The sequence below is a fragment of the Triticum aestivum genome, chromosome 1B, assembly GCF_018294505.1.
Source record: "Triticum aestivum cultivar Chinese Spring chromosome 1B, IWGSC CS RefSeq v2.1, whole genome shotgun sequence".
In the NCBI taxonomy this organism is placed as follows: Eukaryota; Viridiplantae; Streptophyta; class Magnoliopsida; order Poales; family Poaceae; genus Triticum; species Triticum aestivum.
Window position 1 is genome coordinate 691,818,159 of NC_057795.1, and position 13,595 is coordinate 691,831,753.

Sequence of the window (13,595 nt, forward strand, 5' to 3'; positions counted from 1 at the left end):
CCTTAAGAAGGCTAGCACAAACTGGGATATAGATCGAAAGAGGCGCATGCCTCCTGCCTGGGATCCTCCTAACTACTCCTGGTCGTCGTCAGCGGGCTGCACGTAGTAATAGGCACCTCCGGGGTAGTAGGGTCGTCGTCGACGGTGGCGTCTGGCTCCAGGGCTCCAGCATCTGGTTGCGACAACCAGGTAGAAGGGAAAGGGGGAAAAGAGGGAGAAAAGCAACCGTGAGTACTCATCCAAAGTACTCGCAAGCAAGGAGCTACACTACATATGTATGGGTATATGTGTAAAGGGCCATATCAGTGGACTGAACTGCAGAATGCCAGAATAAGAGGGGGATAGCTAGTCTTATCGAAGACTACGCTTCTGGTCACCTTCGTCTTGCAACAGGAAGAAGAGGGTAGGTTGAAGTCCTCCAAGTAGCATCTCCAAGTAGCAACTCCAAGTAGCATCGCATAGCATATCCTACCCGGCGATCCTCCCCTCGTCGCCCTGTGGAAAAGCGATCACCGGGTTGTCTGTGGAACTTGGAAGGGTGTGTTTTATTAAGTATCCGGTTCTAGTTGTCATAAGGTCAAGGTACAACTCCAAGTCGTCCTGTTACCGAAGATCACGGCTATTCGAATAGATTAACTTCCCTGCAGGGGTGCACCAACTTACCCAGCACGCTTGATCCCATTTGGCCGGACACACTTTCCTGGGTCATGCCCGGCCGCGGAAGATCAACACGTCGCAGCCCCACCTAGGCAAAACAGAGAGGCCAGCACGCCGGTCTAAACCTAAGCGCACAGGGGTCTGGGCCCATCGCCCATAGCACACCTGCACGTTGCGAGGGCGGCCGGAAGCAGACCTAGCCTAGCAGGCGTTCCAGTCCAATCCGGCGCGCGCCGCTCCGTCGCGCGCCGCTCCGTCGCTGACGTCTGAAGTGCTTCGGCTGATACCACGACGTCGGGATACCCATAACTACTCCCGCGTAGATGGTTAGTGCGTATAGGCTCGTAACCAACTCAGATCAAATACCAAGATCTCGTTAAGCGTGTTAAGTATCCGCGAACGCCGAACAGGGCCAGGCCCACCTCTCTCCTAGGCGGTCTCAACCTGCCCTGTCGCTCCGCCACAAAGATCCACACAGAGGGCCGTCGGGACAAAGGTCCTTTCAGCCCCCAATCCGTGAATCACTCGCGGGTACTCTTCGAGCTGACCCGACTTTAGTCTCCACATGTATCATGTATAAAGTATATAGGATATACCCGTGATCACCTCCCGAGTGATCACGGCCCGATAGTATAGCACGGCAGACGGACAAGAATGTAGGGCCACAGATGAAAATACTAGCATCCTATACTAAGCATATAGGATTGCAGGTAAAGGTAACAACAGTAGTAACAAGGACATGCTATGCATCAGGATAGGTATAACGGAAAGCAGTAACATGCTACACTACTCTAATGCAAGCAGTATAGAGAAGAGTAGGCGATATCTGGTGATCAAGGGGGGGCTTGCCTGGTTGCTCTGGCAAGAGAGAAGGGGTCGTCAACTCCGTAGTCGAGCTGGGCAGCAGCAGCGTCGGTCTCGTAGTCTACCGGAGGAAGAGGGGGGAAGAAACAATGAATAACATGTAAATAGATGCATATCGATGCATGACATGACAAGTAACGATGCTAGGCGCGACCTAACGTGGTATGAGGTGATGCCGGTTAAGGGGGGAACATTCGGGAAAATATCCCCGGTGTTTCGTGTTTTCGGGCAGAGGAGCCGGAGGGGGAAAGTTGCGGGTTCGATAGGTTAGGGGTGTGTGGCGGACGAACGGACTGCGTATCCGGGTTCGTCACGTCGTTCTGAGCAACTTTCTGTTGAAATATTTTAATCCGAGTTACGGATTAATAGATATGATTTACTAAAGATTTTATTAATTTCTGAATTTAATTAATTATTAATTCGGAAAAATGGATTTATGACGTCAGCATGATGTCATGCTGACGTCAGCAGTCAGCAGAGTTGACTTGGTCAACCTGACAGGTGGGTCCCGTTAGTCAGTGATTGTTAACTAATTAACCTAGTTAGTTTAATTAACAGATTAATTAGGTTAATTAAACATGATTAATTAAGTTAATCAACTTAGTTAATTAATTAATTAATTAGCATTTTTATTTTTATTATTTTATTATTATATTTTTTAACGTTCTCGGGTGGGACCCCCATGTCATTGGCACATTATCCTAATTAACCTATTAATTAGTTTAATTAGTTAATCAGGTTAACTAATGTTTGATTTGATTAATTAAACCTGATCAATTAAGTTAATTAATTATCTAATTAATTAATTAATATACATTTTTTTATTCTAATTCTTCCACGGTGTGGGCCCCGGCGTTCAGTGGCACAGGGGCCAAGCGGGGCGGGTAAACGGGCGCGTGAGCGCCAGCCCGAATGGGCGCGGGTGTGCGGGCGCTGGAGCGCACCGACGACCACGGCGGGGCTCGTCGGCCGGCCGTTTCCGGCGACAGCAACCGGTGCGGCGGGGCACGTCGGGCGAGCGCATCGCGGCGCGCTGGGGCGTCGGGGGCGCACGCGGTATGGTAATGGTGACGCAGGCGACGTGGTCGGAGGGGAAGGATCGGGGGCGACGTGGTCGGAGGGGAAGGATCGGGGGCGATGGCTGCGAGGAGGGGCTCCGTGGAGGAGGTCCGGCGAGGGAGGAGAGGCCTCCGAGCGGCGGGCAGCGCGGGAGCGCCGCGGGGTCGTGGGAAGGAGAGGGGAGGGAGCGAGGCTCACGGCGGGGCCGGCGTGCGCGGCCACGGCGGGGGCCGGCGTGCGCGGCCACGGCGGGGGCCGGCGTGCGCGGCCACGACGGGGCTCGCGCGGTCGCGGGCGAGGAGAGAGGGGAGGGGCGCGTGCTTAAATCGAGGAGTAGGGGTTCGGGGACAGCGGGCTCGGGGCGGCCGGGGAAGACCGGCGAGGAGGCGTTCGGCGGCGACGGGGCGTTCCGACGGGTGGCGTGGTTCCGGCGAGGTGAAGGACGGGGACGGCGATGTCTGGCGATGGCCGCGGCGGGACGGCGCGCGTCCACGGCGTCCGACGAGGAGGGGGTGAGGACGACCGGCGGTGGTCGGGATCCGAGGGGGGTTCGAGCGTCGGGGGGGGGGGGGGGTTCGAGCGTCGGGGGGGTGGGGGTTCGTCTCGATCCCGATCTGGATCGGGGAAGGGACGAAGGGTCGTGGGGAGGGGGAGAGAGGAGTGGGGGTCGGCTAGGGTTCGGTCGGGGAGTGGGGGGGGGTTAAGGGAGTGAGGGGGCCGGATGGGCCGGTGGGCGGGCCGGATGGGTCGTTTGGCCCAGTTGGCCATGGGGTTTTCCCCCCTTCCTTTATTTATTCGGTTTGTTTTTTTTTCTTATTTTTCCTTTTCTGTTTTAATTCATTTTAAAATATTCAGACACTTTATAAAAATGTGTGCACTCCACCATAATTACCGATGTAATATTTGACAACCACCGAACTTTTTAGTTTTAATTTTTGAAAACTTTTATTGTTATCATTAATTTGAATTTTGAATTTTGGACCGGTTTTGAACTAACTCAAGATTAGCAACTATAATTGAGGTGACGTGGCATCACTAGCAGAGGATCACTGTAGCTTAATTTTCCGGGCGTCACAACGCGGCCCGCTATGTAGGGCTAGACGGTCTCACAAAAGGTGAGATATAACTTGCCTACCAAATATGTTTTTTAGTGCGGGCGAACCTGTGGTTTGATAGTTATAGGAGGACAGCAGCACCACTAGCTCATCAGGGTTCAAGTCGTAGACTTGACATTGGTCCTCTCGTTATTTCTGGGCTTATTTCAGGTTGTCGACGATGTTCGTTCAGTGGGAGGAGACGTTCTCGTCGACTGTGAGACGCCTTTGGTGACTTTGTAAAATATCAAGATGCTATATCGGCTCAGTCTTTCGGAGGTGTTCATAGGGGCGTGCGTTCATAGGGATATGAGTGTATGCGAGTGACTTCAATGGTACCGTGCTAAAAAGAAGAAGAAGAAGGAGGAGGAGGAGGAAGATAACCAATAGGGCCGAAATCTCCGTTGAGTGCAAGCCAGTAGGGCCGAAACCTCCTGCAAGAAAAAGAACGAAGAATTGCATTGGGCCGGGCCTGCTCGCAAGAAGATTATATAGTCCCGGAGAGCGCAAGAGAGCACCACCCACTTCTTCCCCCACCCACTCTCTCCCCTTCTTTCTTCTCGGCGGAGGCGACAGGAAGCGGCGAACGCGGAACCCTAGCCGCCTCCCACATCCGCAAGGTACGCTCACCAAAACCCACCGAAATCTCCACGGGCGCAACCTGATCGATGGGGTGTGTGTGTGGCGGTACGGCATTGGGGTGCCGACCGGCCGGCGGTGGTGATTCGTTCCGGATTTGTCATCCTAATCCCTCCCTGACCAATTGTTGGCAGGCCGGCGGCGATGGCGGCGATTCGGTGCGCGGCGAGGAGGATCGGTGGCTCCCTGCTCCAGCGGACGCAGGCGGCGGTCGTGGAGGAGGGACCACGCCGGCTCGCGCCAAGCAGGCTCATGCGCTCCCGCCAGCTCTCCAGCCAGGTCTCCGGCGAGGTATCTTAACCAAAATTGACATCTTTTTTCGCATGATCCATCTCAAGTCATCAAGGATTTAGCCATCCATAATCGTATCCTGCGCAATCGAGACATTAGCACGCATTTGTCTCTTGTGTTAGCTAGAAACAAGAGCAAATTTAGCTTCCCATCGAGGTATCTAAACAAAAATTGACATCTTTTATCTCATGATTTATCTGCCGACATCAAGGATGTAGCCTGCGATGATTGAATCATGTGCAATCGAAACAGCAACATGCATGTGTCTCTTCTGTTTACCTGCTACCTGCTATAGATAGATGGATGGACTACTTAGAAACAAGAGCAAGATTGCTTACTTACTTGGCATTCTCATGTATGCTAGTGTAGTGGTACTGTGCTTGTTTAATCTGACCTCAAGCTGTACATCCTGACTTACTAGCAACAGGACAGCTTGCAAATTACTTATATCATTAAGCAACATCTTTTTTCCTGGTTGATCCGAGCATGATGACCTTTTGTTCATCCCTTTAGCAAGCAAATAGTAACAAGTTGCAACACATAAGATGCATGTTGCTGTGGTTTCGATATCTTCCTAGCTAGCTAGTAGAGTATGATTCTTTGACTTCATTTATCCATAATTTCATATACGGCAAGTATGATTCTGTGACTTGTTGATTTATACATGTGGCTTTTTTTTTTATCAATCCAGCGTGCTGGCAATATCCTGAAGGAGGAGGAGTTGGACTGGAAGAAGATGAATGCGGCGTTAGATAAGTTGGCGGAGCTCCAAAAGGAAGCAGGGCCATCCGTATTTGTACTGTACGTGAAGATGCAGAATTACTTGATCAATTTTCTTCCTTATTTTCCATTTTGTTTGTTTGACAGGAGTTTATAAATATAATCTCATATAATTTGACCAGTTGCCCTACCTCTACCTGCAGGCGCATGATGTCTATCGGACGTGCGGCTAAGACTGTGGTTGTTGGAGCTGCCAAGTTGACACTTGTGTTTGTGGCTGCCGCTGTTGCTTTTGGTGGCGATGGGGTAGAAGCCGAAGCTAGTACCAAGGAAAGCCAGTGACTTATGATGGGAAAGATGAGAACCAAAGATGGCCCCAGATGTTTTAAGTTAAATTATGACCTCTGCAGTTTGGCTAGCTTGCACTATATATGCTATGGGACCCTGTGGTATCATGTTACTATCTATCTATCTATCTATCTAGATCTATCTATTCCAGTAGGTTATGCATGAAACTGTAGCTTGATGCAAACATACTTGCATGGCTTGTATCGTACTGTCATCCATTGCTGGTGTTTTTGCAAGTGCTTCCGGCTCCAAGTGATTGCAATCAACTTACTTAGAAGTGTTCACTCTGTTAAAAATGAAGTTGTGGCACTGGGTTGTTGTCCCTTTTTTTGGCCCGTGTATGTCTATGTGAGCTGAGCGTGTGTTACCTCTGCATGGGCTGTGTTTAATGTACTTGTGTGGGCTACAATTTTCATTTCTTTTTCCTTTTTCTAGGGAAGGGCTAGCGCGTGAAGGAGCAATTTCGACTTTGTTGAGGCTTTCATCATTCTCTGTTCCTCTCGAGACACCTCATTATTTTCTTCTCCCCAATTAATTATTTTTCTAACTCACTTCATTTGTTTCTTTTTGTTGCCTTCTCCCCATTTGCTGCCTTCCCTCTTCCCTCATTTCCCTCTCCCCCGACATCTGAAGTGTCGCAGCAGCAGTGACAACATATCATAGTAGAGGTGAATAACAACAGTTATTTTCCCAAATCTTGGCGATGCCCCTCCTCCAGATTGATCTTCTTATTGCGGCGCCCTTCCCAATTTGACCAGTCAGCACATTCACAGCAACTGCAAACCCTTGGCGACGATGTCGGTGATGCAGGTGAGTTTCCTCATCCCTCAAGCTCCCTTTCTCTTTTCCTCTTTCCCCTGTGCACATGTATGTCTTGACCTACGGCCTCTTTATTCTCATCACCCGTGCTTCGTATTTCCCCTCCCATGGCGCTTCCCGCCCCTCTTTCTGATGGTGCCTCTTCTTCGTATCTCATTTCTTCCACAACTAGCTTGCGCTCTCATGAAAGAAGACCTAGAAATCGAGCAATCTCAGAAACCATCGTTCTCCTTGCCTGCACAAAATATGATCTTCTCTTTCTCCAGGTCATCTTGGAGCTGCATTGCATTTATCTTGGGTATTTATGAGTGGTGTTCTGGAAGGCAATCTGCGAAAGAAATATTTGTGGACCATATGTTGTTCATTTCTGTTTAGATTTCGTATTTACATTTTCAATGTCATGTACTAGTCTTCTTCCTATGCAAAAATAGATGGTTTCTGCAAATTTGCATTTGTATAGACACATTCCATGCTTTCTATCTTTTAGTGGTATCCTGATAGTAGAATATTATTCGGCTTCCTATGAAACTATTTTTTTAACAGGTTTCTGCAGCAGCAGGACCATTGGATACCACTATCTTATTGTAATAACAATTCTATTGTCCAATGGGTGTTCTATTTACTATCTCCCCTCTATTTTTTGTGATTTCTTGATTACCTCCTTTTCGATTTAACCAATTTCCTGTAGGTGCTCCTCGTAGAATTATATTTATCTATCTTACAACAAATTATTCAATTCATTCTGAATCACCATGTGCACTATGAAGAAAGCCTAATTTATCTCCAGAACAACAACAACTAGTGTTTGGTTCTATGTTAATCATAGCATCATCAACATATATATGAAGGATTCGGTAGCAACTACATGTTTGTAGAAGCTAACCAGTAATTCCTTGGCACAAGCTCACTATTTGGTCGCCACTTTGTAGCTTACAAGAGTAGCAGTTGTTGGGAAATGTAGCATGCAATTTCAAAAAATTTACTACGCTTACGCAAGATCTATCTAGGAGATGCATGGCACCGAGAGGGGGAGAGTGTGTCCACGTACTCTCGTAGACCGAAAGCGGAAGCTTAACTTAATGCGGTTGATGTAGTCGAACGTCTTCTCGAATCAACCAATCAAGTACCGAACGTACGACACCTCCGAGTTCTGCACACGTTCAGCTCGATGACGTCCCTCGAACTCTTGATCCAGTAGAGGCATGAAGGAGTCGATGAGTTCCGTCAGCACGACGTAGTGGTGACGGTGTTGGTGATGTGATCCGCGTAGGGCTTCGCCTAAGCACTACGATAATATGACCGGAGGAGTAAACGATAGAGGGGGCACCACACACGGCTAAGAAACAACTGTTGTGCTTTGGGGTGCCCCCGTGCCCCCATATATAAAGGAGGAGAGGGGAGAGGGCCGGCCTAGGGCGTGCCCCCAAGGGGGGGGGGTCCTACTAGGACTCCCAGTCCAATTCGGACCTCCTTCCTTTCCGAAGGGGAAAAGGGGGAAGGGAGAGAGAGAGGGAGAAGGAAAGGGGGGGGCACCCCCTCCCCTAGTCCAATTCGGGCTCCCATGGGGGGCGGGCGGGGGGGGGGGGGTGCGCGCCACCTCCTGTGGCCTGCCTCCTCCTCTCTCCTATGGCCCATGAGGCCCATTAACTTTTCTGGGGGGGGGGGGGGGGGTCCGGTAACCCCTCGGTACTCCGAAAAATCCCCGAAACATTCCAGAACCATTCTGATGTCTGAATATAACCTTCCAATATATCAATCTTTACCTCTCGACCATTTCTAGACTCCTCGTCATGTCCATGATCTCATCTGGGACTCCGAACAACCTGCAGCCACCAAAACACATAACTCATATAATACATATCGTCATCGAACGTTAAGCGTGCGGACCCTACGGGTTCGAGAACTATGTAGACATGACCGAGACACCTCTCCGGTCAATAACCAATAGCGGAACCTGGATGATCATATTGGTTCCCACATATTCTACGAAGATCTTTATCGGTCGAACCGCGATGTCAACATATGTTATTCCCTTTGTCATCGGTATGCTACTTGTCCGAGATTCGATCATCGATACTATCAAGTTTGCCATCTGAAAGTGCAGACACAGCGAACTAACCTGCGATTGGATGGTTAGAGGGACAGTGGTATTCCAGTCCACCAGGGTTCAAGTCCTTGTGCTCGTATTATTTCTGAATTTATTTCTGGATTTCTGGCGATGCGCTTTTCGTGGGAGGAGACGTTCCCGTCGACGACGAATCGCCTACGGTGACTTCGTAAATATCAAGATGACATGCCGGCTCAGTCTCTCAGAGGTGCTCATAGGGGTAGGGTGTGCGTGTGTGCGTTCATAGGGGTGAGTGTATGCGTGTATGTATGAGCGCTTGCGTCTGTACTGATGTTCAAAAAAAAAAAGCAGACACTAAACGCTATGGAGATGAACCAACAGTAATTATGCACTTGTGCTTCCATGTGCACGCAGATATCAATAGTTAGCAGTATGAAGGGGCAAGCATCTTGAAAGAGGGTACGAGCTACAGATTCAATTGCATTGATCCAAGATTATGTTTCCATCTGCATATTTTCACTCGCGCTGGTCACTCGTGTGGATCCGTACAAACTAGTAATTTGTTATGGTCATGTCGACAGGGTTCCCTGGTAGCCTTATATATATATATATATATATATATATATATCTGAAATTTTAACATTGTTTTACCTGGTAACTTTTTGGGCCATCACCAAAGGAAGCAGTCTTTCCCATGTAAATTCCAGCGCGGTGATTTTCATTAAAAAAAAGGACTCACTATGCATTGACAGAACAACAGATGAATGGAGTGTTGACACTATTTTGTTCCTATTAAAGTAACTTGAATTAGGAGATGAAACTTTCTGAGGTTGTATATCAATCATTGATAAGTGTCTACAAGAAAAATTGAGAACGTTTGAACATATATATATATATATATATATATATATATATATATATATATATATATATGTTTAAAATAAAATGAACTCATAGATCTCACTTAATGTGAGAGTAAGATCTGACACGAGAGATGGTGAGATCAACCCCAAAAAGAATAATCATATTTAGACATTTCTCTTGAGTATTGAAAACATAAGATAGACTAGGAAGCATTCTACTTTGTATTGTACTTCAAGTTGATCATGTATTCCTATATACGCCCACGAGGCTCAAGCAATACAACAACAATTCACATATCCCTCTCTATCCCTTCTACATGATATCAGCCTAACCTCGATCCAAACCCTACCGCCGCAGTCGCTTCCGCATCACGCTGCCCTCGGGATGGTCGATCTTCATGATCGCCACCGAGGGCTGCGCCGCCCGTACCTAGGGTTTGTCGGCCGGTCGTGTTGACCGGCTGCCCTGGCGAGGTTTTTTTTTCGATCCCTTGATTCAAGTTTTTCTTTCTCGCACCGGTTGTCTTGATTTGTTCTCTGATCTATAAATCGTTTGGGTCGCCCGCCGCCGTTCGTCAACTTCACCGTACCTCTACTTCATCATTGGCGTTGACTCCACCAGCATCTTCGTCGTTGATCCGCACCGTATGGCCCGCTGCTGGTCGTGCCGTCCGATGGTTGGTGGTTCTGCGCCCCGTGGCACGAGGCTACTCCTGGCGCCGCGCGCGGGCATTGTTGGTTGACCGGCCACACGAATGTCCATCCGTCCATGCGTTGCATCCCGTGAGGGTGTGCTTGCTTGCACGCGTCCACGCACCCGCGTGTTGCTGTCCGTCCACGTGATGCCAGTCGCCGATACACTGTGGTGTTGTCCCTTTTTCGGTTCGTGTATGTCTGTGAGCTGAGGGTGTATTACCTCTACGTGGACTGCGTTTAATGTACTGTTCAAGTTTCCTTTTTCTTTTTCTTTTTTTTAAGGAAGGGCTCACGTGTGAAGGAGCGATTTTGACGTTTGTGAGTCTTTCATCGTTCTCTGTTCCCCTCCGGTCACCTCGTTATTTTATTCTCCCCAATTAATTATTTTCTAACTCACTTCATTTGTTTCTTTTTGTTTTATCCATTTCCTTTTCCCATAATATGGAAACAAATGTATATACAACAATTAAACTGGCCAAATCAGGACGCCTCACGTGCGTTTGGAGTGGTAAGGCTTGGCTCCTCTGTGGTTTACACGTGTCTATGGTTCTTGCTTGCTCCCCCCCCCCCCCCCCCCCCTCTCAAGCTAGCTCGATTGTGCGTTTTGTTTTTCTCGATTTTTGTTTTATTGCCCTGTTCAAATTACCGCTCAGGACTCAGGCCACCCAAATATATAGGTTTATGGGACCCACTACCCACCGCTTTCCTGGATCCTTCTTCTTTCTGAAGAGAGACAACGAGAGGGATAGAGAGAGTAGGGGTAATTCACCCTCTCCTCCAATCTCTTCTATTTCCTCCTCCACCATTGTTCTCTGGAAAATTTTGACTGCCCATGTTTCCTCCTCTGTTTCCACAATCGGCGACGTCCTCCCACTTTGCTACCTTCCCTCCTTTCCCTCTCCCCTTACATGTGAAGTGTCACAGCAGCGCTGAAGACATATCTTGTAGTAGCGGCGAATAACATTAGTTCCTTTCCCAAATATTGGCGGTGCCCCTCCTCCCGACCGATCTTATTGTGGCGCCCCTTCCCGAGTTGACCCGTCCGCACATCCACGATGACTGCAAACCCTTGGCGACGATGTCGTTGACGCAGGTGAGTTTCCTTGGCCCCTCAAGATCTCTTTCTCTTCTCATCTTCCCCATATGCACATGTATGCCTTGACCTACAACCTCTCTATTATCCTCTCATGTTCTTCGTATTTCCCCTCCCATGGCGCTTCCCATCCTATTTCTAATGGTGCCTCTTCTTCATATCTCCTTTCTTCAACACCTAGTTTGCTCTCTCATGAAGGAAAACATAGAAATCTAGCAATCTCATAAACCACCGTTCTCCTTGCCTACACAGAATATGATCTTATTTTTCTCTGTTTCAGGTCATCTTGGAGCTCCATTGCATTGACATTCTGGTATTTATGAGTGATGTTCTAGAAGGAAATATACGAAATAAATATTTGTGTCCAAGACATTCACTGTCTTCGAGACCATAGCTTCTGGCATTCACGATGATGCCTTCTCCTATATAGGTCTTTGTTTTCTTTTTCCTAGGGAAATGCCTTACAAAAGGATCTTTAGCGGGTAAGTCAAATCTTACATTCCCCTCAAACACATTTATCACCGCTTTGATAGTCCTTATAAAAGGTCTATTGAGAATTATAAGAGCAATAGGATCCTCGGGCATATCTACTATCTCAAGGTCAATCATGATACGACAATCATTAATTTAAACTATAACTCCATGCTTAATGCCTATTGCCTGAGTAAAATTAGAGTTAGCCATATTTAATATAATCTCAGTAGTAGCATAAGGACCTAGATTGAGACTATCATAAACAGAATTGGGGATAGTGTAAACACTAGCCCCTAGATCAATAAAGCACTGAATTTATTCAATCCAAACTCAATCTCTATAGTAGGTTCAAAAGCATCTTCTTGCTTAGCCGGTAACTTACTATAAAGCTTCTTTCTTTCATCATCAAGTTCATGTACCTTGGCTGCAACCTGTTCAACAAAGACTTTGTATGCTTCGTTACCAGTTACCTCCGATAGTGGATTCTTCATTGATATCATCTTAACAAAATAAGCAACAGTATAATTTTATTCTAGCACATGGCTTGTGTCCAGCACTTCGGTCTTCTCTTCGTTGCTTCTAATTATTTTAACATCTTCAACCGGGTTAGGCTCCGGTTTACCTGCAAACTTGCCTAGAATTAACATTTGGCTCTCTACAATTTTAGTCACTTGTGCTTTCATATTCTTGGATCTTCCTCCAAGTATCTACACATTATTTGTTAGTCCAACAACCTTACTAGTCAATTGACCAAGTAAGTTATCATGATTCTTCAAGATATTCTTGAAGTTTTCATTCTGCTCAGTTTGACTAGCAATAAAACTTTTAAGAGTTTCTTCAAGAGTATTTCTATTGCCGTGACTAGCTCCATTAAAATTGTTGGATGCTCTTCCATTACTAGGATAAGGGAGTTAGGACATAACCATTATTTTTTCAGTTGGGATTATTGCTATACGAGCGTTAAAATTCACATCACTAGTTTCTTCATTAGTGACGGCATTCACATTTACCTTTTCTTTACCTTTCATCATGGAGATAAGTTCATCAAGCTTGGCTGTGAGATCCGTGCTACTTTCTTCAATGGCATTCACCCTCTTGATGGTGGCTCTTTCAACATGCCATTGGGCATGATTTTATTGCATATCATCAAGTAGTTTTTTCACATCTTTTATGGGCTTTCCCATGATCGTTCCTCCTGTAGCTGTATCAAGCATAGTTTTTGACATGTGATTTAAACCATTATAAAACATATGAAAGATTAACCACTCTTCCATTCCATGCTTAGGGCAATTCCTCATAGCTTCTTTCATTCTATCCCACGCAAGCGTCTAGTGGCTCATGTTCTTCATGCTTGAAACCTGTAATATGATAAGATAATTGCATAATTTTTGCATGTGGACAAAACTTAGATAAAAATTTGCTGCAACAATCAGCCAAGAACTAATACTGCCTCTAGGTAGAGCTAGAAGCCATTATTTTGTTTTTCCTCTCAAAGAGAAAGGAAATAGACGCAACTTAAGAGCGCCAGGGTCATAATCTTTAATGTGTGTCATGTTGCACAATTCATTAAAATTATGCAAGTGCATACCGACATCTTCAGACAGAACCTCCAAATTGATCCTGTTGAACCATGGAAACTAGGTTCGGTTTGATCTCATACTCAGCGGCTCCAACCACAGGTTGTGCTACAGGTTCACACATGAAGTTGTTGCTGGGAGTAGCAAAACTCCCAAGATTACGAGTCATAGTAATCCTTTTGTTTTTTCAACTGACAAGACTTGCGACATAAAAATAAAAATTAAACTAAAAACAGAAAAGTAAAAGCATAAACTGAACCATAGCTTTAACAAAAACTCAAAACACAAAGACTAGGAATACTAAACTCCTCCCCGACAACGGAGCCAGAAAAA

At 46.7% G+C, this 13,595-nt stretch overlaps 1 protein-coding gene across 1 annotated transcript; it reads left to right on the top strand.

Moving 5' to 3' along the window:
- Positions 1 to 4,144: 4,144 nt before the first annotated feature.
- LOC123149741 (uncharacterized) lies at positions 4,145 to 6,000 on the top strand. Its single transcript, XM_044569454.1, has 4 exons — positions 4,145 to 4,294; positions 4,448 to 4,604; positions 5,296 to 5,405; positions 5,528 to 6,000. Exons 2-4 carry the CDS (start codon positions 4,458 to 4,460, stop codon positions 5,664 to 5,666), a joined length of 396 nt encoding a protein of 131 aa, XP_044425389.1. The 5' UTR covers positions 4,145 to 4,294; positions 4,448 to 4,457; the 3' UTR covers positions 5,667 to 6,000.
- The last annotated feature ends 7,595 nt before the right edge of the window (positions 6,001 to 13,595 follow it).